Below are 27,674 nucleotides of genomic sequence, written 5' to 3' on the forward strand. Positions count from 1 at the left end.
GTTTGTTTGTTTTTAAAATTATAAATAACTTGACAAATTGTTTCAAAAAATAATAATAACTTGACGAATCTATTAACAAAGAGAGGATATGTTATTGTAGAGATAAATTTAAGAGATTTAGGCGGCATAACCAAATAAAATAGATAACCCAAGAAATTGGTCATGATTTTTTTTTGTTAAAATAATAAATCATGATTTTACGTGCTGTATGATCCCCCTGACTGTTTCATACAGTCGGAAGAAAAGATATGTGTTCTTTTAATTGTTTAGAATATTATGTACATATTTTCTGTTTTCATATTTATTTGTTTTAATTACCTAAAAGATTATTCAAATTCAGAGGTTTGTTCAAAAACACACATATTTTGTATATAACTTGTTTTAGATCTTGAATATATATATATATATATATGTATATATTATATGAAAATAAATATATAGTGTTATAATAAGAATAGAAAGTGCTACACAAAACGCATTCATATAAAATAATATAGTAGTGTAATAGTGATTTTTGTATTATATATGATTTTTCAAATCACATAATAATCAATATAGAATTTGTATTTCTAAGAGTATACCATACTCAATAATTTTCTAAAAATTTCCTTTTTTTTATTGACGTGTCTGTATTTTTTATCCGTTGGAAAGTGGTATAAATATACGTAGTATGTCTACTACGTGACATACATTTGATGATAATACGTTTGGATAGCTTATATTATATTCTCTCTCTTTCACCTCATCTCTTTTTACTTGTCTACGTGACCGTGAGACAAGTAAAAAAGAAGTTTTTTCACTGAAAATATTAAAGTGATATTTGAAAGATACATGAATTGCACAAAAAAAGATACATGAGTCGGATACAGGAACACGAATTAAATAGGTGGAAAGATATATCTGGCGGAAACCTATTTTTTCTCGGAAGACTCATACATTATGACTCATTGACTCAACATATGGAATCAAATAAATAAATGGAAGTTACCAAAACAAACTAAGGAGGTCCAACCCGTACGTACAGAACTAAACCAACTGTTAACCATGAAATTTCATAAAGATCAGACCAAAAACGGTAGTTATGACAAATTTAGTTTATGAAATTGTTGAAACTTTCTTGGAAATTTAAGTCCGTGGATTCTAGTATTCTAGAGGCCAAAAGGAAACTTTCCATGCACATATATAACAGCTCAATGATCAGCCTGTGAATTTACAAACTGATCCACACGTGATATAAAAAGAAAATTTAACCACATTGCTTTAGCGGTACGGGGTACACCAACCTAGAACGAAAAGCATAAACCATAACTCACAAAACCAAATCACACAGAATAAAACCAATAACATGCTGACCAAACTTCAGGTACAAGAAGGCATCTTCTAACTTCTAAAGAATTAATATCATAATGAAACGAGAAAAGAGTGAAGCCATGTCTTTAAATCATAACTGGAAAATACTTGTTATATCATAAACAAAGAAACAACTCATTATATAACCTCATACCACTGTCACAGAAGACTATCAAAGTTATCAAATCTGAATCTATCACCGGACTTGAGAAGGAGAGCATAGCAAACCAGATGCGTCCGCGCCAATGACTGCAAGATCACAGATCCCACAGATGTTTCCTTCCTGGCTCGGTACAAACCGAGCAGTGCAGTAAGGACACGACACGTTTTCCTGTCCTCTATAGATGGGGACATAAGTCGACCCGCATATCACAAACGGGTTCCTGAAGTCGTAGTTGAGCTCGGTTGCATCAGTCATGTTGCGTTCAGCGGCTTGAACAATTTGTCTAGCCGTCTTGGCTTGGCTTTCCGTTGGGTTGGTTTCCAACAATCTTTTGGCGAAGTTATAGGCAGTGGCGAGGTTCCTCGCCTTGTAGCAGACTCCCATTGCACTCAACAGGGCGAGTCTTAAGTGAGGTGGCTGGAGGTTTGCAGTGAGTGAAGTAAGCACAGGAGATGAAGAGAAAGCAGGAAGATAGCTATGGCTGCCACTGAACAGATCGAGAAGCATCGATTTCAAAGGCGCAAAGTTCTTTATGCCAAGCTGTCTGTGGAGAAGACTCATTGCAGTGTCGAAGCTTCCCGCTGCAGCTTGCTCAGCAGCAAGGGGAGATTCCTGGCTCCATATCTGACTTACGTCCATCCCTTGACTAGGTGTCATAAAGGGAGTGTCAAGAAGCTCAAGTCCTCCCCATCCAGAACCCTCTCCGTCTTCTTCAACATCAACCATGTCAAGTGCATCACCCCAATCGCCTTCTTCAACGTCATCATTTCCACTCTCAAGTCCTCCTTCGAATATTCCTTTCATAACTCTCAGAAGAGGCCAATCACCACCACACACGACGGGAATCGGCGGCATTAGAAGCGAGTGAGTCTTCCCTTGAGGCAATGATGGCACATCGTCCCCTAGCGCAATCGAAAGCCGCTCAGCGATATCCTTTAAGCCATGAACCGAAGCAGTGATATACGCTAGAGGCAAAAGACCACCCTTCTCCAGTATCTTGACACGCTCTTTAACATCTCCCAAGTAGAGAGCATTCTGAAACTGACCCATTACGTCCTTCTTCTTCATCAGCTTTGAAAGCTTTTCAAGATTACCAGTGATAAGATAAAGAAAAGACAACCTCTCGATGCTCCTCGTCTGCTGGTACGCAAACTCGACGATACTAGAGTTGCCTCCTTGGCGAAGAGCCTCCACTCCAAGTCTAAACCAGTAATCTTTCTCGTTAATCTTTGTAGCGGAGGCAACAGCTACACTCATGTTTCCACTTTCAATAGCCAGGTTGAACCGGACCCTCTCGTGGCCTTCTTCTTCAACAAAATGTAATGCAACTTCAGGGAACCCTTTCTGCTGCAGGTAAGCAACCATAGCCTGTCCACTTATCCGGGAGCTTTTTATCATCCTCGCTACATGATCAAATCTCTTCCTCATCAACGCAAGCTTGAACATGTACTCAGTAGCATTAACTGTGATCTCCTTGTTTCTCCCATCCCGATCCAAGCAAAAGATTTTATCACTCGAAACCTTGGTGATAATAGATAGGGACATCCAGGGTTCGGATGACTCCACTGTCTCCATTAGGAAGACAGTACTTGACATGATTCAAAGTGGTGTAAATGAAGACACCGTTGTCGTCATCCCAAGCCCCACTCTTCACACGTGTTGTCGTCTCGTGGAGCGTGCACTGGATGACAAGTTCCTTTTTGCTGGCGAGAATGATAGTATGTTTGCTGAGCAAAGCAACACTCTCCATATCATTAGACCAAACAACATGCCTAACGGACGGTGTGTGAACTTCACCGAGGACAAGCCTTTGCGTAAGGTCGAACATAACCACTTTACCCTCACATCTACATAGCAGAGTTCCGGTCCCAGCGTAAAAGATAGCATATGTTGGAATAGGGAGAGGAATCTTTTTAACCACCTCGTTCTTTAGATTCTTCACTACTAGCACCTCCTCCTGGCCGGTGCTTTTATCGAGAACAGCAAACCGATTACGAGCGATGAATACCGCAGAACCACCACCACTCACCCTCTTTGCATCCCGCTGCACAACGCCGCTCCTTATGATGTACAGCTCGTAAGAACCACCATCAAGATCTGAGCTGATCAAAGCTGCATTTTCCGTAGGACTGTGTGATACAGTCCTTGGACGCTGTATAGGGATAACTTGGGAGTCTTTCTGAGTTGAATATTCGTAGCGACGCAAGAAACCATCCTTGGCGTAGAGCAAAGAATCGCCACTCAAAGCAAACGCAGGACGCTCTCTTTCAAGTTTGAAGACGATCAAACCGCTGTCGTGTCCGGCTGCTAGTAGATTAGTCTCGGGATGAGCTGCGAGTATCCAGAATCTATCGTTTTCGCGACGGAAAGTCTTGATTTCAGTTCGCTTGGTAGCGTCCCAGACACGGATGGTCTTATCCTCGGAGTTGGATACAATTACGTCATGTTTCGCGTGGAACATAACTGACGAAACGTTACTCGAATGCCCTCGCAGTGTATCCACTTCCCATGCTTTAGTTTCTGCATTTTTTTATATATTTTTTTTATTAGAAACACACACATCACTAACTCAGAGCATGAGCATTGGTGAACCCCACTTAGGGGTTCACCAAAATTTTTTAATATTTTTTTGTGGGTCCATGAACAGTTATGAACCCGAATTTGTTGTTTTCTGCATTAGTGAACCCGAAGAAGGAGTTCATAGGAATAAAATAATAATATTTTTTAATTTTTTAAAAAAATTTAAAATTATTCAGAATACATGAATACAATATTAAAATATATTATAAAATTTATGAAAACATTTTATTCAACCTATGTTTTAGTTTTGGAGTTTAAGTTTTGGTTTTGAGATATGTTTTAATATTTTGGTTTGTGTTTTCAGATGTAGAAAAGGTATGTTAGAGTTTTGGAGTTTATGTTGTTTCTTAACTTAAATTCAATTCATAGAAACATTTTGTTCGATGATCAGTCTACGCATTCAACAAAGCAATTAAGTTCGAGAATGTTTAACTTAGCATAAAAGTTCACATAGAAAAACCATTCAAGTTTTACAAACCGAAATACATAAGTTGATAAGTTGCTAATGAAACAAAAAGAAACAAGTTCAGATGATAGAGAGGAAAAACCGCAAAAGAGCCATCTAATTTCGTGAGGTAGAAGCAATGCTACCTGTAGAAGAAGAGAAAACAAGTTAACGCAGAAGCAAAGTAGTAACATTGAAGTTATAGACAACACAAACAAGTAAAATGAGAAGACTTACCATCGATTCTGCTGAAGTGCTTGATCAGTAGTTCAGTACACTCCTTCCTTTCCGGACATACACACAGTAATGGAGTTGTCGTCCCGTCTCCAACCACGTTGAACACAAACAAATCTCCGTTGGTGCATCTGTTATCACGACAGAACTTTCTCCACCCTCTGCTGATGTAATATGCGCCGTCTGATTCGCTAAATCCGAAGCGCGCAGTCCATGACTTTCCCTCCTTGTTGACAAGTTTGACCTCTTTGCATTGTTGGTTCAAAGCACCACACCTCATAGCTTCCACAGGAAGAAACTACAAACACATACATAACATCAGCCAAGAAGCAGTACTAGAAACAAATAAATAACTAAATTTTACTCACCATTTTGTCGTCCTTTTGATTTGTAGCAGTAACCTCAGCCAAGAAACAGTAGTCGTATGAGAAAGTAGGAGCATCATCCGCGTCGGCTTCTTCCTTAACGATGTGAGGATGTGTATACTGAATGTCACAACAGCTAGGACCAAAAGGTGTCACATGAAAGACCATGTCTCCTTCGTGTTTGAAGATGACAATGTCACCGATTCGAAGATCATGTGCTTCGGTGAACTCTTTCCAACCTTTGGTGAGTGTCCTGCCTTCTCGGATCACCTCCCAAATTTGATCCGAAGCGTCCGATCTTAGCTTCCATGGTTTATTGATCTCAGCCCCTTGTATGTGTTTTGAGTAGAATTCAAGTGGTATTGCCACGCCACTGTGAAAACCAGGAAGAAGAGGCTTGAAGAAATGAGGTTCTCGGGGAGTTTCCATCTGCAACAATCGAGTTTTAAACAAACCGTGAACCCTCAATCGCAATTATTAGCACACATTAACGACAGATTATTAGCACACATTACCACAATTGAACTCCCATATCGATTAAGAACCCTAAAAAAAACCCCCCAAATCGATTTTAATCACAAATCGCAAATCCCTTTCGAACATTCATAGAAACGAACCCTACATGAAACGACCATGACGATTTACAGCTATTATTCGAAACAGAGACTTCGATTTACATCCCTAACGCGAAAGCCCCAATTTTTAATTGAAATCCGAGAAAACGGTTTCGAGTTTCCACCACAAAATCGAACCAATTCAACCCTCAATCGAACTACCATATCGATTAAGAACCCTAAAAAAAAAAACCCCAAATCGATTTTAAATCATACAAATCGCAAATCCCTTTCGAACATTCAATCGACGCTAACTCACTGTGAATCTAAGTAATACTGACCTAAGAGCGTCGAGAAGAGATTACAGAGTCGATTTGATGGAGAAAACCTCCGGAATTCGCCGTCGCACGGTGTGTCGCCTCCGCGGAAAGAAACCCTAGGTTTTTCAGAGAGGAGACAAATGAATCGCGTTACGCGGAAACCCTTTCGACCTCGTCGTCAACGCGGAAAGGAGAAGCCACTCAGCGCCCGACGCGTGGCATGAACTCGCCTCTTACGGGTTCAAGCGTAAGGCCCGGTTCGTCGATTAAAACCCATTTTTCATTTTCTTTAAATCATTCGGGCCTAAAAACTCGAGCCCACGACCCCCTCATGAACCCCTGATGCGCATGGTCTCAGCTTTTGCTATTTCAAGATAACATCAAAATAATACTCCCTAAAGTTTTAGAAAACAATTTGATTCACAAAGATAAATTTTTTATGCTTCCTATATAAAATTTGCAAATTTCAATAAAATTAATTAAATTTATTGAAAAATTATTGGTTAAAAAGCATTGGAATTTGATAATTTTAAAAACAATGCATAATTAATGTATTTTCTTGTGAAAACACCAAAATATCAACTTTAAAATACATAGGGAATATTACTTACCATTGGTACGCCACAGTTTTACTTTGCGGTCATCTGCACCGGAGACAATAAGAGGCAGAGTGGGATGAAAAGCAGCCCAGTTTACACCTCTGTCGTGACCTTCAAGGACGTACTTGACTGTGGCATCGAAAAGGTCACTGTTCATTTGAGTAAACCCCATGATGTCGTCGTCATCAGCAAGAGGAGTCTTCTTCTTATTCCGGAGAGGAGCAATATCCCAAACACGGACAGTCTGATCTAAGGAAGCCGATACGAGGAGGTCTTCCTTTGGATGGAAAGAAGCACACATAACATAATGGTTGTGGCCAGCCAAGACAGAGACACAAGTCCGTGATTGCCAGTTCCATATGCGGATGGTCTGGTCGTCGCTGGCGCTGACAATCCAAGGGCACTCGTGATGGAACTGAACCGTGCGGATGTAATCGAGATGACCAAGAAGAGTGAAGAGACACTTGTGTGTTTTGTAGTTCCAAACTTTAATCTTGTAATCATCACCTGCAAGATTAAAAGATAATTGCAATGAAGAATAATGCACAACCCATCTAAATTTTAGAATCTCCTTTTAGTTATAAAAAAACACACACGACAAGTCACGTAAATATGTTCTTAATGGATTACGACCATATATCTAATCCATAGATATTCATTTTTTTAGCTTATGAAACCTAAACAGAGGTTGGAACATATTCAACCTAGCATTCAAATATTCATCAAAGGACGTAAGTGAAAAAAGCATGTACCTCCGGAGACGAACAGAGGCTGAGAAATGTGAAAATGAACACCACGAACAGGTCCTTCGTGTTCCTCAAACGTATCGATCAAAGTAGTCATACGATAATCCCAGAGCTGGATGACGCCAGTGTGCAAACTGGAGAGAATCCATGGTCGTTTAGGGTGAAAGCTCAAACCTCTAACTTGGTTGCTACTGGTCTCGAACTTGGTCAGCATAATTGAATCACAAAATCACGCCCTACAGAAAGCAGTAAAAGAGGAGGAATCATGAACAAACAAAAAAACATAAATGCAACAAGTAAGATGATTAAGCAAGTGCAGTCACGCTAACCCTGAAATCCTGAATGATCTGAGAGAGAGAGAGAGAGACTTTTATCTTTACGTTCATTAAATGTGACCACCAAATGTGTATATATAAACTTTAGGGTTTTTAGTAATTAAACCCCTCAACTAAAGATGAATCGTAAAAAAAACCCTCAACTAAAAATCCAGTGAAATAAACCCTCAACTTTAGTTCCGTTAACATATGTTACCCTCCGTCTAAAAAACCGTGACGGAGGGTAACAAATGTTAACGGTTTATAAGTTGAGGGTTTATTTCACTGGATTTTTAGTTGAGGGTTTTTTTTACGATTCATCTTTAGTTGAGGGGTTTTATCACTAAAGTCATTAAATATTATTAAATTATTTATTATCATTTATACATTGTTTTAAGATTTATAAGCCTTTAAAACTAATTTATAAATTTTAATACATTAATATATTTGTATATTAATTTATACATCTTAAATTAATAATTTTTAAAACTACTTACAACTTATTATAACTTTGAAATATTAAATTATTTGATATTTGGCAATAGTGATATAAAAAAATTTGTGTGTTTATATCGTCATTATCAAATATGAAATAATTTATAGTTTCTAAGTTATATTAAGTCTTAAGTAGTGTCGAGATAATTCATCCATGAAGTCAATCTTTCTATTTAGAGTATGACGCACTTTTTCCTATTTTCATGATTTCTGTCATCCGATTCATATTTCTCCCCCTCCAAAATAATGCATGATTATTTTTATTCTCATTGATTTCTGAATAACTACATTATATTTTTATTTTTTTGATCAATAATATATTTGAAACATAAAGTAATACAATAAATCAAGAACAATATAGGAAAATAGGAAAGTATAAGCCTGATGACGAAAATAATGAAAATAAGAAAAAGTACGTCATACTCCAAATAGAAAGATTGACTTCATAGATGAATTATCCTCAACACTACTTAAAACTTAATATAACTTAGAAACTTTCAATTATTTGATATTTGAAAATGACGATATAAACACACAATTTTTTTATATCACTATTGCCAAATATCAAAAAATTTAATATTTTGAAGTTATAATAAGTTGTAAATCGTGTTGAAAATTATTAATTTAAGATGTATAAATTAATTTTATAATAGATTAATATATTAAAAATATAAATTAGTTTTAAAGGCTTACAAATCAATCTAAAACAATGTATAAATGGATAATAAATAACTTAAAAACCCTTTAATGACTTTTAGTGATAAAACCCCTCAACTATTTTTGAATCGTAAAAAAAACCCTCAACTAAGTTTTCAACATTATAAACCCTCAACTTATAAACCGTTAACATATGTCACCCTCCGTAACGGTTTTTTAGACGGAGGGTAATATATGTTAACGGAACTAAAGTTGAGGGTTTATTTCACAGGATTTTTAGTTGAGGGTTTTTTTTACGATTCATCTTTAGTTGAGGGGTTTAATTACTAAAAACCCTAAACTTTATAACTAAAATAACGGACTCTTATTGGTCTGATGACATGACACCATTTTGATTTTTTTTCCTTCATATCTAAGGAAGAATAATCACTAGATTTTGATCCCAAAAAAAAACACTAGATTATATTTTCTTCCTCTGATGTCCATTTCTTACAATCTTTTTATTGGTCGAATGACAAGACAAAATCTTCATATCAAGAAAAATCTTATTATATTTTATTTACATATTTAGTTTCTTCAAGTCATCATATGAATAATTGCTAAAATCTTATGATTGGTTGAATAATGCAATTCAAATTTCTTCGCATCAAATGAATTTTTCTGATAAGAAAGAGAAAAATGTTGTAACTATATTTTAACCAATAAAAATAAAATGAAAAATATTATTAATGAATTCTACATTAAAATTCTAAAACAACATTTATTTTTAAAATGAAAATTTTAATCTACAACTACAAGTAAACTAAAAATCTGAAAGAGAGGGAGTAAATATTATTCGGTTGGTTCATGAGGTGTTCAACATAATCTTTTCAAGCTTTTGATCGTCTCTATGAAAGTAAAACTATTGACTTCTATTTACGTAAAGTGTCTAGCTTGAATCTTCAATGGCAGAGTCAACATAACAAAAAGTTCATTATGAGTTATGAATTGATATATTTATATAAATTTGGGAGGATATATATATGTAGATTTAACCCTGAAGTGATTTCATAATATCATTTGCTCTGGACTCGATCCCTTTGAGATACTCGATCAAGATTCGCTGCTGGTATGAACCTCCTTCCTGGTAGGGGCCATCAACATTAAAAACACGGATCAAACAAGGCGGTTATCATCTGGTCTAAACACAAATCAAACCCGGTTAGACTCCCCCTTCACAAGTTTAATGTTACTTACAGTTCGAATCAGCGTGCGCTCAACTCGTTTCTTGATAACGGCAGATAGCTCATCAGGTGTTACGTCTCCTTTCCCGATTGTTAACCCTTCTAAGAAAAGCTTGTTCCATTGTTCCTCAGGAGCTGAAAAGACATACACCAAATGTGAACTTCTTTGCGTCTGACTACATTTGAAAATAAAGTTGCAGAAGAGACCTTTGATCAGAGTTTCCAGAAATTGCTCCGCCTTTAGGACGTCGTTCCCTGTGATCGGATGCAAACGTGATGATGAGATAATGTTTGGTGGATAATGGAAGCTTTAGGGTGAGCGAGTGACATTTTTTAAAATGAGCAATGTATGTAACCTTTCTTTGCGTAGCTCCGCTTGGAGAGGATGGTAGCAGCATAGAGTTGTAGAACTTTCTGCAGCATAGCCGCAAGCCCTGGTTTGTCTTTATCTTCTTTTGCCTGGAAACAACCTCAAACACTTATACAGGAAATAACCTTTTTCTTTCTTAGAACATCACCTGTTTCAAACAAGAGTAATTGCACTTTACCTGCCGTAGCTGAGCACTAACTTCTGAAAGAAAACCTTCATCTAATTGTCCTTCTTTTTCCCGTTGTATTATTTCCTGTTAATAAATTGATATCATCAGTACCCTACTTACTATTATCACAAAAAGTAGATAACCCCCTCTTGTTCGAAACAGAAGGTTGTATACAATATACAAAACTGTAGATATAGACATGTTTTGGTCAAAAGACAAGTATGCGTACACCTTTTCCATTTGATTGATGGCTTGAGGATCTCTTGGAGGCCATGAGATTTCTTCCACTCCTTCCACAACGGGTCTTAATATCCCCTTCAGAACATCAGTAGCCGTCTCTATCTTCTCCTACATGGATACAATAAACTCTCAGTCAACTAACAAAACTGGATATGTAAGGCAATGAAAAGCCCAAAAGAAGAGAGAAGAAGAAGAAAAAAACCCGAGTCTTATTCACAACGCAGTCAACAATGGTCATCACAGTTGCAGCTAACTCCTCATAGTCCTTCTGCAAGAGAGACATTAGTGAAAAAGAGAGCTTGAAAAAAATCTGCTTGATCATTAATAATAAGAAGAATAGAAACGCTTGCCTTGTCATCATCTGACTTGCAAGTATCCGACCTGGTAGCCAGTCTAATCCAAAAAACTTCATCAAAGGCAAGAATGTTTTCAACGACAAGCTTCTCAAGCTGTTCCAAAGGAAAAATGGCACCAAACAACATAAGAAGATAAAACATTTCGATTGAGTTGAATGACAGAAACCAACTTCTCTAGGGTTTGCATCTTTAAGAGCATCTATCATCCGATCGAGTTCAACAGTCTTCTTAAACGCTCCTTCTTCAGCTCCTCCCTTGACTGCACATATCAAATGTCTCCTGTTTTAAAAGATTCAATCATTACCTCAATATCTAAACTGTGCATTACACAGCTTGGGAATAAACAATCGAAAATCAAAAACTATTAGAATCACCTTCGCTTCAAATCAACTCCAGAAAGCAGAGAAATTTTCCAGAGACTCGAAGATACTAAAACCCTAGAAGTACCCAATCTCCAACGCGAGCCACCCTGCTTGAAAAAAAAAACAAATAAAAAAACTTAGAAAATAAAATCGAATTTCTCTAATATTGGCTGAAATGATGATAACAGGGAGATCACCTGCGAGCGTTGATGATAATGAGAATCGCAAGAGGATAAGCATTGAACAGAGGATATTGCCGCCATTGAAGTGAAGTGAAAGCTCTCTCAGCTGCTATTCTCACGACCGTTCAAACTCTCCGTTACCAAATCCTCCTCCTCGGGCAGAGGACATCACACGTGTTTGCATTATTTTGGGCTCACGTGATCTCTTTTTCATTACTGGGCCCAAACATTTACTCTTCAAGTCCGTTAAGGGGAGGTACATAAATCCTCTTTCCAAATATTTAAACCAGGTCTAAAACATAGCTTCAAATATATGTAAAAAGGATAAAAATATATAATAATATGTAAAACTAATTTGTATACACAATACAATCATCATTTTACACAAGACACAAATCTAAATCTAGTTAAAAAATTAGTAGAATGCATATTGGTCGTCACAAATTAATAGCTACAGTATCATCTATGTAAAAAAATTGTCTCTGTGTTTTGTTTACAACTTCTAATCTTGGTTTGACTGAAAGAAATTTTAAAGGCAAAATGACAAAAAGGACCAAGATCATTTTCATTAGATTTTCACACATCTTACTACAACTTTTATTTTTGGTAACAATCTTACTTTAACTTTTTCACATGTATGCATTTTCTTTTGACCTCCCTCTTTACTTGAGAACAGTAGAGAGGAAATGTACAGATCTAATTCAAAATTTTAAGACTTATGTACTTGTAAAAAGAGTTTCCTGTTAAAAAATAAATCTATACATATATGTAATATGTTATGTTTCCTCTTTTCGTCCCATTTTTTTATAGAACCATATACCAAACCAAGACTGAGACACAAAATAAAAAACGAAAAGCATTCAAGCCTGGAAAATATTAGCAAACAAACAGGCTTCGACTCTTTTATGTAGTTCTCTTTACACCTGCAAAATCACATGGAATCGCATGTCAAAAGCGACTTAATCTTGTTGAACTAAATAATTTTGATGTTAATGTTTGCGAGTGTGGAACATAACTAAATTACCTTGTGCTCAAGAGAGAGGATGGACATGTCAGTGGTCAAGAGGGAAAGGCGAACAGACGATCAGAGATATTGGTGCGGCAGATTGGGCACTCGGAGCAGGCAAGTGAACAACATTTACAAACTGTGTCAAAAAAATAAGGCAGATATTGTGATTCTTTAGTGTACTAATAATAATTGTTGATGAATATAGGATCCCCAGGAAAGTAGTGAGGGAATGAGACTTACGGCAGAAATGACGGCAAGGGAGGAGAATCGTGGCTGTTGGCGACTCAAAACAAACTTTACAGACATGTGAGTTTGCGTCTGCATTGGCAGCTGCTGCCGCCTGTGATTTCATCTCTTTCTCTTTCATCTCTTGCATTCTTGCCTGTTACGTAAAAAATAGCTTCAAATACAATTCCAAAATAACACTTATAGGCATATATATTTTTGGGTACTTTGGAGGTATTTTTCTAACCCAATCCAAAGCTTAGTATGGAGCGGGTAAGGGGTATATATGTATATATGCCTACTGCACAGACTGTGTAGTAGGCTTATAGACAACTAAAAATACTGAAGGAAAATATAAGGCAAATTTGCAAAGGTACCTTAAGACGAGCAACGAGGGGTTCCTCCTTTGGTGTCTCTTCAGCCTTGGCAACTATTACTTCTTCAGGTGCAATCAACACTTGTCTCTCTTTCAAAATGCCATTGTTTTGATTCTCGTTCTCTAAATCTGTAGCTTCGTCTTCCATTGTAGACTCAGTGATGGGAGGTTCGTGACTCTTTGGCCCGGACAAAACCCCACCACTTGCTTTCTTCAACTTGGCAACAAGTACCCACATGTTGGCTAAATCGTTTTCCAAAGCCTCCTCTCTTCTCTTTGCTTCTTCCGCCTTTTTCCTGTACTCTTCTTCCAAGCATTGTTTCTCAGCTAACGTGGCCTCTAGAACTGCTTCTCGCTGTTTCCTCGCCTGCAACTCCATTTTTAGATCTTCTTGGTTGAGATTCCACGAGTCTGTTATCCTTGCCTTTCTCCCTGGCCTTGTCCCATTGCGATTTGCCACACTGTTCATGGAGTTATTGTTACGCGTCTGAGTTGCCGCCGCTAAGTCTCGTGCAGCTACCAATTCTTTTTCCAGCTTTGCGTTTTGAAGCGAGAGCTTTGTTACTTCATCAGCTAGATTTTTCAGCTCAATTGCAGCTGCAGAGGCCAATTCCTTAGCGTACGAAGCTTCTTCAGCAAGTTTTTGATTTTGCACTCGTAATCCACTTGTCTCCTCCACAGTCTGCACATGCTCTAACTTCAACTTTTCATTCTCTATCTCCTGAAGTATAAAAACATAAACCGATATAAACCAGAGTTGAGAAAACATATTATCTTTTGTGTTTTTTCACCATCTCCTAGCTACCGGTGCAGACATTTATAACGCATAATTGACAAGAGGGTCTAAGATTTAGATAAATTACCTGAGTTTGTACTTTCTTTTTAAGCTCGTCTACATACTCTTCACTGACAGCATTACCAGAACAAGACGGTGAGGGCTTCTGACTCGATTGCCTTTGCTCTAGAAGGCGCACCTTCTCGTGTAATTCATTATTCTCAGTGCACTGCAGTTGTTAGAGCAGGAGTGAATAAACAATTATGACTGAGATTAAAGCAAGAAAAAATGGTATGACGCATGTAAAAAAAAGAGAAGGAAGTGGCAGTGACTTAGGAGTGACCTTTTTCTCTAGTTGTTCTTGGAGGATGCGATTATCTGCTGATATGATCTGATCCATAGGTATAACACAATAAAAAATACATTGATAAGCAATCTTCATTTTCGCTATAAAACAAGACGTTTTATTCAAGAGAAGACGCATATTGTACCTCCAGCTCAAAGTTCTTCTCATTGCATTGTGTCATCAATCTCATAACTTTCTGGAAACAAAAAATAATCAAGATATCTTCAGCTGATCCACATTGTGCCCACAGCTTAACAGGATAAATGATAATGATGATCGGATGTGGAGATTAGATTACCTGTTGCATCTCAACCAATGATGCATTAGCAATTGAAGCTTCACCACCCTCAGTTATTCGCTGTTCCAAAGACCTCATTTGTGTTTGTTTTTCTTGAATTTCTCTTTCTAGACTCTGGATCTGCATGCAGATATTTGTTAAGTTCTATAGTCGCACATTGCGGAACCTCTATTAAAGTTTAAGGAAGGGCACAGGCCTTTTTTCTAATGGGTCAGAATTAGGAAAAGCATAATCCTACAGATATATTGAATTCTAGAAATATAAAGAAGAATCTTTACTTGAGGCTTTGAGTTTTCTGGATCATTTACGGACTGATCCACCAAGCGCTTTAGGGTGCTTTTGCTGAAAGCTATCTCCCCAGCAAGCATCTTAACCTGTTCGACAAGAAGGTCCATTTCATCCGGAGTCATGCCACCCTACAATAGCCACAACTATTAGATATCATTTCCTGGCAAGTGCACAGTGAGAAAATCACACTCATAGATAAAAAAAAATTAATGGTTGCATGCGACCCTGAATCATGAAACACCCTTGCCCATAAGCTATAACTTATTAGTTTTGAGAAGAAGAATAAATGAAACTTCTAGTAAATGAAATCTGATGTTAAAATATACACGATAAGTATCCCAAACTCACTTGCGATAATTCTGCACCAAAACCAACCGGAGAATTTTCATCCTTCAACTTGCTGGAAGACCGCCGGTGCTTAAGGCCTGAAGAAGCATCTGATACAAGAGACAGAGTCGAAGATGGAGACGCCAGATTATCACCATCCAAGAGCAGAGATTCCAACTTCTGAAGAGAAAAAAGAATGTATAGAACATCTTGTTCATTGAGGTACCAACATGCAACTAGTAGGTAAAGGAACATAGTGGTAATCTAATTTGAATGGACAACTTACATCATCTTTACCAGCAGAAATGCTGCGCTGGTGACTGGGTACATCACCTATATATCCGGGAATGGAACTCTTGGTAGAGACGAGTATGAGCTTTGTAAGCTTTTGGATTCTACTCATTAGAGCTGCTTTAGCTTCTTCTTCTTCCTCCAATCTGGATTGCATTTTCACTTGACCTTCTTGTAGCTGTTTAGTAAATAGGCAGTTCTATTCATTCACCAAAATGAATAAAGTTAAATAGTCATGTAATATTAAGGTCTGGGGGAGGTCAGAACCTGCTGCCTTAGGCTCAATAACTCCTCGTGGCTGACACCAACAAGCACACCCTTTCTTAATTGTTCAAGTTCTACTCTAAGGGTCGAGATTTCTTTCTGATATTTCTTAATCAATGACTTCTCATCTATAATCTGTTTCAAGAACAAGAACATTTAAGCGGGGTTTAGGTGATACTCTACAGAGAAGGCAAGTACGTAACCAAACGAATAAGAAATCACCTTATTGCGTGAGGCATTAATTTCTATTCTCTTTGCCCTGCTGGCAAACTTCAGTGTATTATGGGTTTCCTCAGTACTGCTTGACGCAGGAGTAACTGTACATATGAGCTATAAAAATTTAAGGAAATAAAACCGAATTAGCTTCTGCTCATTGCCAATTTGAATTAACATCAGCGTGCATGCACATCTTACAGGAGCTAGCCAATATAAACAACCTACATTGTCTTAACTATGTTGTTGGAGACATCACAGTTAAAAAATACGAAAATCAATCGTGGACCGTGGTGAAATGGGAAATATTCACCAGATACAGAAGAGTCGTACCGATACATGCCCATGCCCGCTCAATGAAGATTGCAGGAGTCGAGTTAGCTTAGAGTCCCGAAATGGGACGTGAGTTGTTTTGCCTTCAGTTAGTTTTCCAATTACCTGCATGTTGAAACCATACGAGAAAGATATAATCATAACATCCTTAAAATTCATCTTAATGGATAGGTTACTGAAGATGCTATCTTTGACATATATACACGCACAAAAATGAGAAGAGACTTCTCATAATTAGAGGCATTGATCATCAGGATACACTAGCATTACTACATCATGCACTGAAGAATACATTTAACAAGAATTCTGTTCCATAGGACTGGAAGTCTCTTGCTAAGCCTCTAGTGCCACCAAATTGGATGTGGTAGCAAACCATGATTGCAAGGAAATAGAACATCCGACAGGTTAAAAAAGCTCAAGCAGAAAGAGAGACACCTACAGTTCCAAGAGTCAGAAGACTCTTGTTGATGAATGAACCCTCTTTTCTCCTTAGTCCAGTTGTCTCAGTTTTGGAACTCTCAGACCCAGCTAAGTCGATCAAATTCTAAGCAAGAAAGAGACACTGTGAGAGAACTGTCTAAAAAGACGAGCGATTTTATGCAATGACAGAAGAAAGAACCCTTACTAGTTGAGAAAAAATAACTCCATCATATTGATCTCCATGAGCACTACTTTCAATCATCTGCAAACAAACAATAGTTGAACCTTAAAATGCATAGCAATGACAATTATAAAAGAACTTTAGAATTAGGAATAAAACATGGGATGTTCGCTAGATCGAAGATGTACCAGTGTAAATATTGTGTGACTTCTGCTGCTCAGCAAATTGAAATTATTTGAGCCAACATGACGATGTTCTGCCGTTGAAGATCAAAACACTAATAAGGAAAGGCAAAAAAAAAAAGAGTATCTAATAGAGGGAAAACATGATTTGGAAGTAATTATTCTAATTACCTTCCCCAGCTTCAATGAAAGATAGCGCATGACCTGGAGATAAAACAACTTCTTCCTTGATACCCTCAACGTAAGTGCCCTATAAGCAATATCCACTCTAGATCAAACCAAGGTAATACATCAAAGTAACAGGATGGATGCAAAATGAACAACTCATCATATGTTTTCATCGTACTAGTCCTTGCCAGAAAGAAAATATGAAATCAGACAAACAAGTAAATGCTCTTGTTTGAAATACAGTCGTATTTGCATGTGTGTGTATGAGAGAGAGGGCAAGGTTAAACCTGGGAATCCTCTCTTATGCGTAAATTTTGCCCTGTTGGATCCAGTAAATCATTTATCACCTGATAAAATGACAAAAGTAAGATAACACGCCGATATGTGGGACATATAGGACCGTTCGCCAAAAACCAAAGACATGATTAGTTATCAGGCAAGTTACTTAAACAAGGGGAGATGATCCTCTAAGTGAGGAAAATATGAAACTATATTTGAAGCTAAAAGTCTGAACAAGAGGGTCTATTTACCGTGTAAGTAAATGATATTATATGATGGATGGATATTTTCACATACCTCGTTGTATATTTCAAGATATGAAACACGGAGCAAGAACTCTCTTCCGGTAGTCTGAAATTAAAAATGATGTAAGAGACTAGCATATCTGTCATTGCACGAAAAGGTTCATGAAGAACTGTAAATCAGTAGAGGACCATATAGGTTATAACTAGAACAAGACCACTTACTTCCTGGATGATACTGAACACGTCTTTTATTGCTAATGGTATGATTCCAGGAAAGTCTTGATCACCCTGAGCATATTGCAAAACATTTTCAACATGTATATCTGAACCTCTGGTTATTTAACGAAAATTCAAGATGCACATGATCATCAGATGACTTAAAAGAAGATAATTTTGGTCAATCTTAAATCAAAAGATCCTTACACTTCCTATGGCAATCAAACATTTTTAGCAACTATAATCTAGATCACCCGATCTTTGTATGATATCTTTCGCAACATATAGGAATACAAACCACACTGAGAGAACTTACATGCATTGTATGTGTCTTTCCACTGCTTGTAACACCGTAAGCGAAAACGGTACCTGCCAAGTAGCCAACACAGTCTCAGAAACTTCCCCGCAAGCAATGTTACTAGCACAAGTCCACTTTAATTGATAACGCAGCCGTACTTCCTTACCATTAACACCTTCCATAGCTGCTTTGACAACAGGTTTAGCAGCTACGTCATAGACCTCTACAGTCGTTGCTTGTGGTCCAAAAACTTTATCTGGCATCAACATTTTCGCAAGAAACGTTCACATAATCCCTAATCAATGAACAGTAAATGACTAAAAATTGAAGTATCTCCGCAATAAATTGATAAGAGTACCGAATGCGTAAGCTGTGAGGGGATTGTACTCATTCCTGACCATCTTCTCGGCGTCAGGGTACCAAGCGATTTCATCTCCTCTTTGATACTCCCTCTCACTGCAATCAAACAAACAAACAAACAATGGCGGAAGAATTGAACGAGCTTCGTTTCGTAAAATTGAATCAAATTAGATCTGCAATTGTGGGGCCCAGATCTAGCGTACCTCATCGGGCGAAACCGAACGGTGACGGAGATGCTATGGCGATCAGAGGTGGTAGTAGTCGACATAGGCTCGCTAATCACCCCATCCGATGAGTAAGGGACGGGCGACGGAGGTTTATAGTTTCCGGAGCCGCCGGTGAGACCGGGATCGGAGACGGTACGACTAGTCGCCATAGATCGGGATCCGCTTACGCCGGCGGAATTGTAGACTGTAGAAGCGGATGTGGAAGAGGAGCGAGGTAAGATGCGGTTGTTCATGTGAGAGGAACAAGTCGATGAAGCGGAAGAGTAAGGACTCGGAGGTCTTCGGTGAGAGAAAGGAGAGCGGCTCCTCGTTCTAGATGACGATGAAGCCATACGCTAATTAACTCGGATTCCGAATCGGTGAGAATTGTGGAAGAAGAAAGAATCAAATCAAAAACTTCCAAATGTGAAGATGCAGGGAATGTGTCAGTGGAAGCTCACATGGCTGGGGTCAGAAAAAGCATTATGCTCTCTTCCTCTTCTCTCTCTCTCTTCTCTTCTCTTCTCTCTACTTTTCCATTGTTGAGCTATGTGATTGTGAGAAAGAGATAGTGAGACCACAAGAGAGAGAGAGAGAGAGCGATTGTTTCGTCTTCTTCACGCGATGGTGGTGAAGAGAGAGAGAGAGAGATCGTTGAAGATATTTTTTTAACAGATTTTGAATTTCTGATTAATGAAAGTATTATTAACTGCGTGCTGACGTGGCTATCGCTCAAAGACCAGTTTGGAGGTTTGAAAATTGAACGTGGTCGAGTGTTTAAAAGTAACCGCGAACCGGGTGAAAAAAAGGTTTTCGAAATAAGGCTGAAGGAGCCAAACGAGCGGGAAGAAAGATGGTCAGTAAAAATATTGTTTTCGTCTTTTTTACCCTTTGATTCGCTAAAACATTTTATTCCGGTTCAACCTAACCGATCAGAATTGAAACCAACAGTAAAAATCTAAAAAAAATGGCATTCTATTGAGAGTGGCATAAATACTGGTATATAACATGTCAAATAGATAACCAGTGGTGGTAGTGCAGTGGCGTTTGAGGGAAGAAACCCAATACGGCGAACCCTGATTCGAACCACATGAATATGAACTATTGTTTTCGGCTAATTTGAATGTCTAGGAAATAGTCTATTCATAGGCTATACTTCTATCCGAGGGTTATGTATGTGTCTTTAATAGATTCAGATTTTATTTTTTTTCAAAAAAAAAAAACATGTCAAATAGATTCAGTACTGAAATTTAATAATGGACTAAATGAAACGAAACATTGTCCTCAAATAGATCACGTATTAAATCCTCCCACAAAAGACAAATACCGTATTATGTACTTTAAATAAATTTATAAAATAGATTTATTTAAAATCCAACCGTATGGAGTTATTACAAGCACGTAAATCGTATTTCTTTCTGTATATGCTTATGTTACACATTAAAATGAGTAGGTGGGTCCATTAGAGCTAATAATATAATAGAGAGAGTGTTTGCTTCTCGAAGCTAAATTAAAGTAACAGATGACATTGTCGTCCCTCCCACTTTTTAAGCTCCACCGCACATATGGCTCACACGCGCATGCTTTTCTTCCCTCACGTGTCATGTGGTGTTGTTATTATTTTTTAATTATAGATTTTGAATTTCATATTTATGTAGGAACATTATTATTACACCATTACTCAATGATAGGAATATAATTCTAAATCAAGACGAAGATTTCAAAAGAGAGTGTGTATTAGCATTCGCATGTAAATTTCAATATTGGAAAAAGATGGTTCACGGAGAGGGGGGTTGTCATCATTATGACTTCTGGGCCGCAACTAAAGCGGGCCTAGTGTGGACCCATTTACTGAAAATGGGAAACGAAAACCACACGCATTAATAGAACCGTTCGATGATGTGAAGAAAACTAGGGCCGAAGAGAACGTGCAGCCCAACTGCTTTTGGTTCGAAATTAAACATTGAAGGCTATTATAGTAAAATCACGGTTTCAAATAAAGCAAAGAGCAATCCAACGGTCACGAACTCCTCCTTATCTATGGAGTTGGGAGAAGAAAGCAATCAGCCTCAGATACACACAAAAAGGAGGAAACGAGAGCCACAGAGTGAGTGAGAGAGAGAGATGCTGATGCTTCGTCAAGTTCAGATCTCTTCGTTTGAGCTCTTCCAATCTCCGAAACAACCAGGTACATTGTGCGTACACTTGATTACTTTCTCGAATTGATTATAGGAGGGATATCTCAGAGATGATAATCATGATAATGTTGAATCTCAGGGTGTTGTAGCTCAAGGAGTGTCACTCTACCGAGAACTAGGTTATACAGGAATCGATCTGGTTTGAGAGCTATGGATGGCAGTGGATTAGAAAAACTGTATCTGGGAATGGATTTTGGTACTTCAGGTGCTCGTTTTACAGTAATTGATGAACAAGGAGTGATTAGAGCTGAAGGCAAAAGAGAGTATCCTCCTTTCATGGTAAAACAAAACGAACTATATGCTTCCTTTGATCTGTATTTAACCTTTGATTTGAGGACTTAAGAATCCATCTACACATCATTAGCATCTGAGCCTACTTTAAGAACAAAGATTTAGAAAAGTAGCTATTGTCCTCCTCGGATATTTATGGGGCTGAGTATGGTTTGTTTGTCATCTAGATAGAGGGAAGAAAGCATGGATTGGGTTAGCTCATGGAAATCAACTCTCTTTTCCTTGCTTGAAGACATTCCCATTACTCTTCGTTCCCTCGTCTCTTCCATTTCCCTTGATGGGACTTCTGCAACTACTCTCATCTTAAACAGGCATGTGCTCCCTTTTCCTTCATGTTCATCATCATCATCACCATAGCAGTTATGAAAGTCATTGAAACGTTTTTTAAATTTCCTCCGCTAATTATGCGCAACAGTGAGAGTGGAGAAGTTCTGTGTCAGCCTTTTCTCTACAACCAGAGCTGCCCTGATGCTCTCCCTGAGGTTAAGTCTATAGCGCCAGAGAACCACACTGTCTGCTCTGGCTCCTCCACCTTGTGCAAGCTCGTCTCTTGGTGGAATCTTAAGCTTCCCAACAGAGAATCAGCGGTGTTGCTGCATCAGGCTGATTGGTTGTTGTGGTTACTTCATGGCAGACTTGGAGTGTCGGATTACAATAATGCCTTGAAGGTAATCATTCTCTGCATCAAGCAGAGATTTCTGATTAGTTCTAACAAGAGAATGTAACTCATAAGTGTTTTTTTTTCTGTTTTGGATTTGAGGGCAGGTGGGCTATGATCCTGAGAGTGAATCGTATCCGTCATGGTTGATAAGTCAGCCTTATTCTCAGTTATTACCTGTGGTTCAAGCTCCTGGAACGTCAATAGGCAATCTGAAAGATAGCATTAGAAGGCAATTCGGTAAAAACAAAGTTCTTTGCATCTAAGAAACAATCAATGAAACGCAACATAGAGTTTCAGTTTTCCTTTTGGCTTGAACAGGATTTCCTGATGATTGCATTGTCTGCACCGGTACTACTGATAGCATAGCTGCGTTTCTAGCAGCACGCGCAACTGAACCTGGGAAAGCAGTAAGAACTCTGCAATGCTTTCTGAATGTTGTTTATGTCTCTGTTACACGCTTAACCATTCAAAGTGAATAACTCGGTGCCACATTTTGATGTTTGCCTTTTTATAATTGCTTCTCAAAGGTAACTTCATTGGGATCGACCTTAGCCATCAAACTTCTGAGCACCAAAAGGGTGGATGATGCGAGGTATGGAGTCTACAGCCATCGCCTGGATGACAAATGGTTGGTAGGAGGAGCCTCCAACACTGGTGGAGCTATTCTCAGACAGCTATTCAGTGACGAACAGTTGGAGAGACTGAGCCGAGAAATCAATCCTACGGTTGCATCTCCTCTGGACTACTATCCTCTGAAAAGCAGCGGCGAAAGATTTCCCATAGCTGACCCTAACTTGGCTCCCAGGTTTGTCTGCCTTTCTCATGTTCTCCTCACAGGTCTCTCTGTATATTTAATCTGCGTCGATTCACACTTGAGGTGCATTGTTAAATGTTGCAGATTACTTCCGCGCCCAAATAGCGATGTTGAATACTTGCATGGTATCTTGGAATCAATCGCACGTATTGAGGTACCAATCATTTCCCACATGACTAACGATTCTAGTTTTCTTCACGAGTTATCACTCAGAACAAAATGGTTACAATGCATGTGATTTTGAACAAAATGGTTACCCTGCATTCATCTTAGTCTTCCAGCACCACAAGTTTCAGTTATATTCAAGTAGCTTGGGTTTATGATGCATTGCAGGGGAAAGGCTACAAGTTGTTGAAAGAGATGGGAGCAACGGAGGCGGAGGAAGTGTTGACAGCAGGAGGTGGAGCCAAGAACGACAAGTGGATAAAGATAAGGGAGCGAGTTCTTGGTTTGCCTGTGAGCAAAGCTGTCCACACGGAAGCTTCCTATGGAGCCTCTCTTCTTGCGTTGAAGGGTGCCAAACAGAAGAGGGGATTGTGAGAGACAGAACTCATCTTCAAGACAAGAGGATATGTTTCTGCTTTTGTGAGAACAGATTGCTTGTGAATAAAAAACAACACATTTTCAAGAGGATATGTTTCTGCTCTCGCGAAATATTAATGGCAGCGATTGTATATGTTGTATGTTACTGACGCTGTTTATTGTTATTGTACAAACTTTTACTGCAGTTTTGGTATTGTGTGGCAAAATGCGCGCCATTTAATACGTTACAAAAAAAACTAACGAGTTTTTACTACAATGAATGTAGCTCTGCATCCGGAGAAAAATAAAACAAAGAGGGGTGTTCCGAGAATCGAACTCGGGACCTCTCGCACCCGAAGCGAGAATCATACCACTAGACCAAACACCCTTTTTGTTTAATTTCATCAAAATATATTATTAGAAAGAAAAACAGGCATGGCTGCTGCAGCCTGCAGCCAACTAATACAAAGAGGAAGTAGTTGAGAAGTAACGGATTTGGATAGTATAATCTTTTATATACAGGGGAGCCTAAAAGATTGAATGCATGGCCATTTTGTATCACAGATTTTTTCCTTTTTCTTTTTGTTCATCAAGAATACAATATCAAATAGAGTGTTCATTTGATCTACAACAAGCTGTTTTCTATTCCCTTTATACTTTTTTTCTTGTGAGGTACGTAGTGGACTTTCTAAGCTAAGCAGCTTTCACTTTCTCTGCATATCTGCTTGTATCTTCCGAGTAAAGCACACCGTCCCGCGATAAAAGACGTATGAGGGCTAGAGAAAACCGAGCCTGCAAACAATTCAAGTTAACGATTTAACAAGAGCAAAAGATATGTGTGTGTGGTTTGGGTTATATGGCTTATATGGCTTATACTAAAGGTGTATATCGTTTTTACCCATTGGAATCCCACGAGAGCGTACCAGCAACCTCTCAACCCAAATCCTCCATTGCTCAGAAGCTTTTAGTCAATTATAAACAGTCAATGCAAAGAGGAGAGAGAGTTACATATATATATATATATATATATATATTATAATTCAGGAGAGTGAAGCAAAGAGTGAGAGAGTGAGTACCATAACTGCAAGCCCAGCAACGGCAAAGCATCCAGTCATTGTCAAGCTGATATATCTAAGATCTCTTCCAGCCTTCATTTTGAAACAACAGTTTACTTCTTCTTTAGGATCAGGTTTGCACGTAAATAGCAAGCACCTTTAGATGGAATATCTGAACTAGACTGAGACATAGAAGTCCAAGCTTACCAGCAATGTGCCTTCAAGACTGTGAGTACTCGGAGTGGCGAATAAAGCAAGAAAATATGGTATTATGACCGTGTGCATCTGTCACGATAAAAAGAAAAGTGTTTCAAGATGCCATGTACACACATTAGACAAATTGTAAAAAAAAAAGAAGTAATACCTGGAACGTGACAGCCTTGTCATGTGTAAAGATGCTAGGGAACATCCATGGAATTGCTGTGCCAATGGTTCCCACTACTATTCCTAGTGTAGCGCCGATGATAACCAGTGACTTCAGAAGCATTCTAGCCTACATAAAACAGTAGGCAACTGTAAAAAAAAAAAGATGTATCAATGGTTTCAGCTGAGGCAATTTTCACCAATAACGGACTTACTTTAGGCAAATTGCGGTTGATTCCAAATAACAACTCAGGCATAAAGGACTGTGCAGTTTGAGAGAGAGGCTCTCCCCAAACCGTACACATGGTATATGTCTGAAGCATAACCTAGAGAGAGAGAGATCAAAAGAAGTTAAACTTACTCAAATAAAAAAGACATGGTTAGTGTTGAAAAATATACAACAAAAAAAGGGACATATATCACCTGATGAGCAGCTATGACGCTTGTACCCATTGATGTAGCAAAGTAGACAAGGAGCGTATAGAACAAAACCTAAAGGGAAGAAAAGAAAAAAACAGACATATTCAGATATGATAAAGAGACAGATCCTTGTTGCAACTGAGTGTCGTCTACCTTTGACATCATAGTTATAAACACTGGTGCAGCGAGCCCAAAGATCATCAAGAGTTCGCTTGGAGAAGGAACAGAGAGTGAGAAAGCGCTGTATCCTTTCTTGTTCAACGCGTCCATCATCATATAAGCTGCAACAACCTAACACATCGTCGAATTAACACCATATTTGCTAAATTTACATGGTATTTAACTTTCTTCAGCTTACTTGTGAGACCATAGTTGCCCATGCTGCACCTGCGATACCGTATCCAAGAAAGGTGCACAAGACAATGTCACCAACGCCGTTTATTGCACTAGCAACTGCTAATGCCTTTAAAGGTCCCCATGAGTCTTTCATACCAAGACTGAGACACAAATAAAAAATAAAAAAAGAATGTTAGAGCATAACAGCAGGGAGATACAGTACTATTAATATCCATAGGGACCTTGCACTTTGAGCAACCCATCCAATGAGAACAGCTGGCCATGCTAAACCACGAATCTGAGGATTGAAAAAAGTGCAATTTTCAGATTTACAAGACAAAAAGGGTGCATCAAGATCAAGATAAGACTATGAACCTGAACATAAGTATTTGCAGCTGGGACAATCTCAGCGTTCTTTGCCCCTGTAAAAGCTGAGAGAAGAATAAACAGTCAACAGTACTGTTGTTGGTTTATCACTATTACTGATCAGCTAAAGTATATATTTCTGGTACCAGTTAGGGCCCAGGAACCAAACAGTCGTGTGAAGACCATCATCATGAGTCCACAAGCCAAGCCTATGAAAAGCAAGATGGATATCTGATGTTGTACTTCATCTTTATCCTGCAATAAGCACTACTATACCATTAGGAAGTTGATGAATAAACATTATCTACTGAGGATTCATTTTATAATAAACTGACCTGACGAGCGAGAGAGGTGGCAACAAGATTCGAAGTGGCAACGGAGAGGAACATGAAAGTATAACACAAATAATCACAGACGACGGTTGCAGGACCTGTTTCATCCAAATACTGTTAGAACATAGCAAAGGGAAAAAAGAACGCAATCGCATCAAATGCTTCAGAAGCCTTTTAGTAAACCAAAAGCTAATAAAAACAGAAATCAAGAGAAAGCTAAAAGCAAAGCAATTTTTGATTAAGTTGAAGACAGAAAGGTTATTGCTTTTCCAGCAGAGATAAACACAAACGGGTCCACTAAGGTAACACAAAAGATAAATAAAAGAGAGAGAAGCATACCTAAAGCAGCTAGTTCAAGGGAGCTCCCTTGACCAATCACAGCCGTGTCAATGAGACTCATCAAGGGACCACATAGCCAGAGTCCAGCAGCAGGTCCAGTGAACATGACTATCTCTTTCATCTGCCCCCAAATACTCTGATTCGCTATATCATCCACCTTCCCTTCTTCTTCTTCTACTTCCACAGAAATTGCATTCTCTACTCCAATCTCAATCACCTCCTCCTCCTCCGGAATCGACCCATTTCCATTGACTCCACCAACAACAAGCTCCTGATTCGGACTTGAGCAGTTTCTTCTTAAACACCTTCTCAAATCCAGAGGCTTTGAGCTCCTGAAACTCGGGAGTGTAGGCTTCCACGCCGGTAAGGTAATCGAAGATCGAAATGGTAGCTTGGGGTTAGAAGAAATCGAAGAAACTGTAAAAGTTAGGGCTTTGCATTGAATCTGCATACTTTCTCCTTCTTCCTGCTGAAAATCAGAAGAAGGAAGGTATGCAGATTAAAAAAAACAATGGCGGCTTGAAAGGATTCTTCTCAGGCGACTAACTGATTAAAAACAACAACAAGGCACCAAACATTTTGTAAGCATTCGGTTTAATGTTGGTACGATTAACCGGTTATCGAAATTGGATTCAAACCAATTGTTTTTTTTTTTTTTTTAATATAGAAAAAAGGCAAAATTTGACGGCCCAAAAGCAAAGAGGACCAAAAATGATTTAGAAGTATATTTATAAAAAAGGAAATTTTTGATAAGGCAATGTGTGACGGTAAACCAGTCCAAGTGTTGTTGTCGTGTCGGAGACAGAGGACAAGAAGATCTTAATATGCATCCAGTCACTAATGGCCCCCTACTATAATGATTCCAGAGCTGGGTAACACGCAATTTGCTAGCAAATGTTTATTTCGTGTTCGTATTTTTCTTTAACGACGAGAAATATAGACTTGTGGGCCTT

The 27,674-nt window shown here is 38.4% G+C and overlaps 6 protein-coding genes and 1 non-coding gene across 12 annotated transcripts; 1 reads left to right on the forward strand and 6 right to left on the reverse strand.

Annotated features, from left to right (window-relative positions):
* Positions 1-639: 639 nt before the first annotated feature.
* On the reverse strand, positions 640-7,806 carry LOC103842532 (coatomer subunit alpha-2). Its single transcript, XM_009119158.3, is given in 4 exon segments — positions 640-3,043; positions 3,045-4,033; positions 6,623-7,117; positions 7,363-7,806. Coding segments are annotated over 4 exon segments (3,189 nt in total). The 5' UTR covers positions 7,571-7,806; the 3' UTR covers positions 640-1,546.
* Positions 4,502-6,378, reverse strand: LOC117127991 (B3 domain-containing protein REM9-like). Of its 3 annotated transcripts, XM_033279193.1 has the most exons (4): positions 6,033-6,377; positions 5,141-5,566; positions 4,776-5,070; positions 4,502-4,684 (listed from the first exon to the last, which is right to left on the reverse strand). In XM_033279193.1, the coding sequence occupies exons 2-4, from the start codon at positions 5,564-5,566 to the stop codon at positions 4,656-4,658; spliced, it is 750 nt and encodes a 249-aa protein (XP_033135084.1). In that variant the 5' UTR covers positions 6,033-6,377; the 3' UTR covers positions 4,502-4,655. The 3 variants fall into 3 exon arrangements, with proteins under 3 accessions (XP_033135084.1, XP_033135083.1, XP_033135082.1); XM_033279192.1 differs by lacking the exon at positions 4,502-4,684 and having other exon boundaries at positions 4,692-5,070; positions 6,057-6,378; XM_033279191.1 differs by lacking the exon at positions 4,502-4,684 and having other exon boundaries at positions 4,692-5,070; positions 6,033-6,378.
* A 1,868-nt stretch (positions 7,807-9,674) lies between the features above and the next one.
* Positions 9,675-11,945, reverse strand: LOC103842533. 2 transcript variants are annotated; one of them, XM_009119159.3, is made up of 11 exons: positions 11,740-11,945; positions 11,555-11,649; positions 11,351-11,459; positions 11,175-11,273; positions 11,027-11,092; positions 10,816-10,932; positions 10,594-10,668; positions 10,402-10,504; positions 10,253-10,300; positions 10,059-10,180; positions 9,675-9,945 (listed from the first exon to the last, which is right to left on the reverse strand). In XM_009119159.3, exons 1-11 carry the CDS (start codon positions 11,803-11,805, stop codon positions 9,853-9,855), a joined length of 993 nt encoding a protein of 330 aa, XP_009117407.1. In that variant the 5' UTR covers positions 11,806-11,945; the 3' UTR covers positions 9,675-9,852. The 2 variants fall into 2 exon arrangements, with proteins under 2 accessions (XP_009117407.1, XP_009117409.1); XM_009119161.3 differs by having other exon boundaries at positions 11,351-11,439; positions 11,740-11,863.
* Positions 11,946-12,424: 479 nt separating this feature from the next.
* LOC103842534 (kinesin-like protein KIN-7M, chloroplastic) lies at positions 12,425-19,697 on the reverse strand. Of its 2 annotated transcripts, none has more exons than XM_009119163.2 (25): positions 19,022-19,697; positions 18,817-18,914; positions 18,625-18,714; positions 18,477-18,529; positions 18,167-18,232; positions 17,997-18,050; positions 17,708-17,767; positions 17,424-17,502; positions 17,259-17,326; positions 17,095-17,151; positions 16,909-17,013; positions 16,470-16,574; positions 16,146-16,253; positions 15,927-16,058; positions 15,655-15,837; positions 15,390-15,545; positions 15,032-15,169; positions 14,754-14,873; positions 14,601-14,651; positions 14,453-14,500; positions 14,198-14,338; positions 13,336-14,055; positions 12,974-13,115; positions 12,749-12,869; positions 12,425-12,647 (listed from the first exon to the last, which is right to left on the reverse strand). In XM_009119163.2, exons 1-24 carry the CDS (start codon positions 19,375-19,377, stop codon positions 12,784-12,786), a joined length of 3,216 nt encoding a protein of 1,071 aa, XP_009117411.1. In that variant the 5' UTR covers positions 19,378-19,697; the 3' UTR covers positions 12,425-12,647; positions 12,749-12,783. The 2 variants fall into 2 exon arrangements, with proteins under 2 accessions (XP_009117411.1, XP_009117410.1); XM_009119162.2 differs by having other exon boundaries at positions 15,390-15,548; positions 19,022-19,696.
* A 1,298-nt stretch (positions 19,698-20,995) lies between these two features.
* Positions 20,996-23,718, forward strand: LOC103842535 (D-ribulose kinase). Of its 2 annotated transcripts, none has more exons than XM_009119164.3 (9): positions 20,996-21,212; positions 21,302-21,501; positions 21,685-21,824; positions 21,929-22,181; positions 22,279-22,411; positions 22,493-22,581; positions 22,702-22,979; positions 23,073-23,142; positions 23,322-23,718. In XM_009119164.3, the coding sequence occupies exons 1-9, from the start codon at positions 21,149-21,151 to the stop codon at positions 23,526-23,528; spliced, it is 1,434 nt and encodes a 477-aa protein (XP_009117412.1). In that variant the 5' UTR covers positions 20,996-21,148; the 3' UTR covers positions 23,529-23,718. The 2 variants fall into 2 exon arrangements, with proteins under 2 accessions (XP_009117412.1, XP_009117413.1); XM_009119165.3 differs by having other exon boundaries at positions 21,194-21,212; positions 21,681-21,824.
* A 108-nt stretch (positions 23,719-23,826) lies between these two features.
* On the reverse strand, positions 23,827-23,898 carry TRNAP-CGG. The gene has a single exon. It is a non-coding gene; the product is annotated as a tRNA-Pro (tRNA).
* A 146-nt stretch (positions 23,899-24,044) lies between these two features.
* LOC103842536 (protein DETOXIFICATION 46, chloroplastic) lies at positions 24,045-27,272 on the reverse strand. The gene is given in 15 exon segments (XM_009119166.3): positions 24,045-24,302; positions 24,409-24,471; positions 24,587-24,658; positions 24,773-24,850; positions 24,930-25,058; positions 25,144-25,254; positions 25,352-25,420; positions 25,502-25,639; positions 25,707-25,845; positions 25,927-25,982; positions 26,060-26,115; positions 26,197-26,305; positions 26,386-26,480; positions 26,722-27,121; positions 27,123-27,272. Coding segments are annotated over 15 exon segments (1,653 nt in total). The 5' UTR covers positions 27,162-27,272; the 3' UTR covers positions 24,045-24,203.
* Positions 27,273-27,674: the final 402 nt, after the last annotated feature.

Source organism: Brassica rapa, chromosome A09 (assembly GCF_000309985.2).
Source record: "Brassica rapa cultivar Chiifu-401-42 chromosome A09, CAAS_Brap_v3.01, whole genome shotgun sequence".
Classification (NCBI taxonomy): domain Eukaryota; kingdom Viridiplantae; phylum Streptophyta; class Magnoliopsida; order Brassicales; family Brassicaceae; genus Brassica; species Brassica rapa.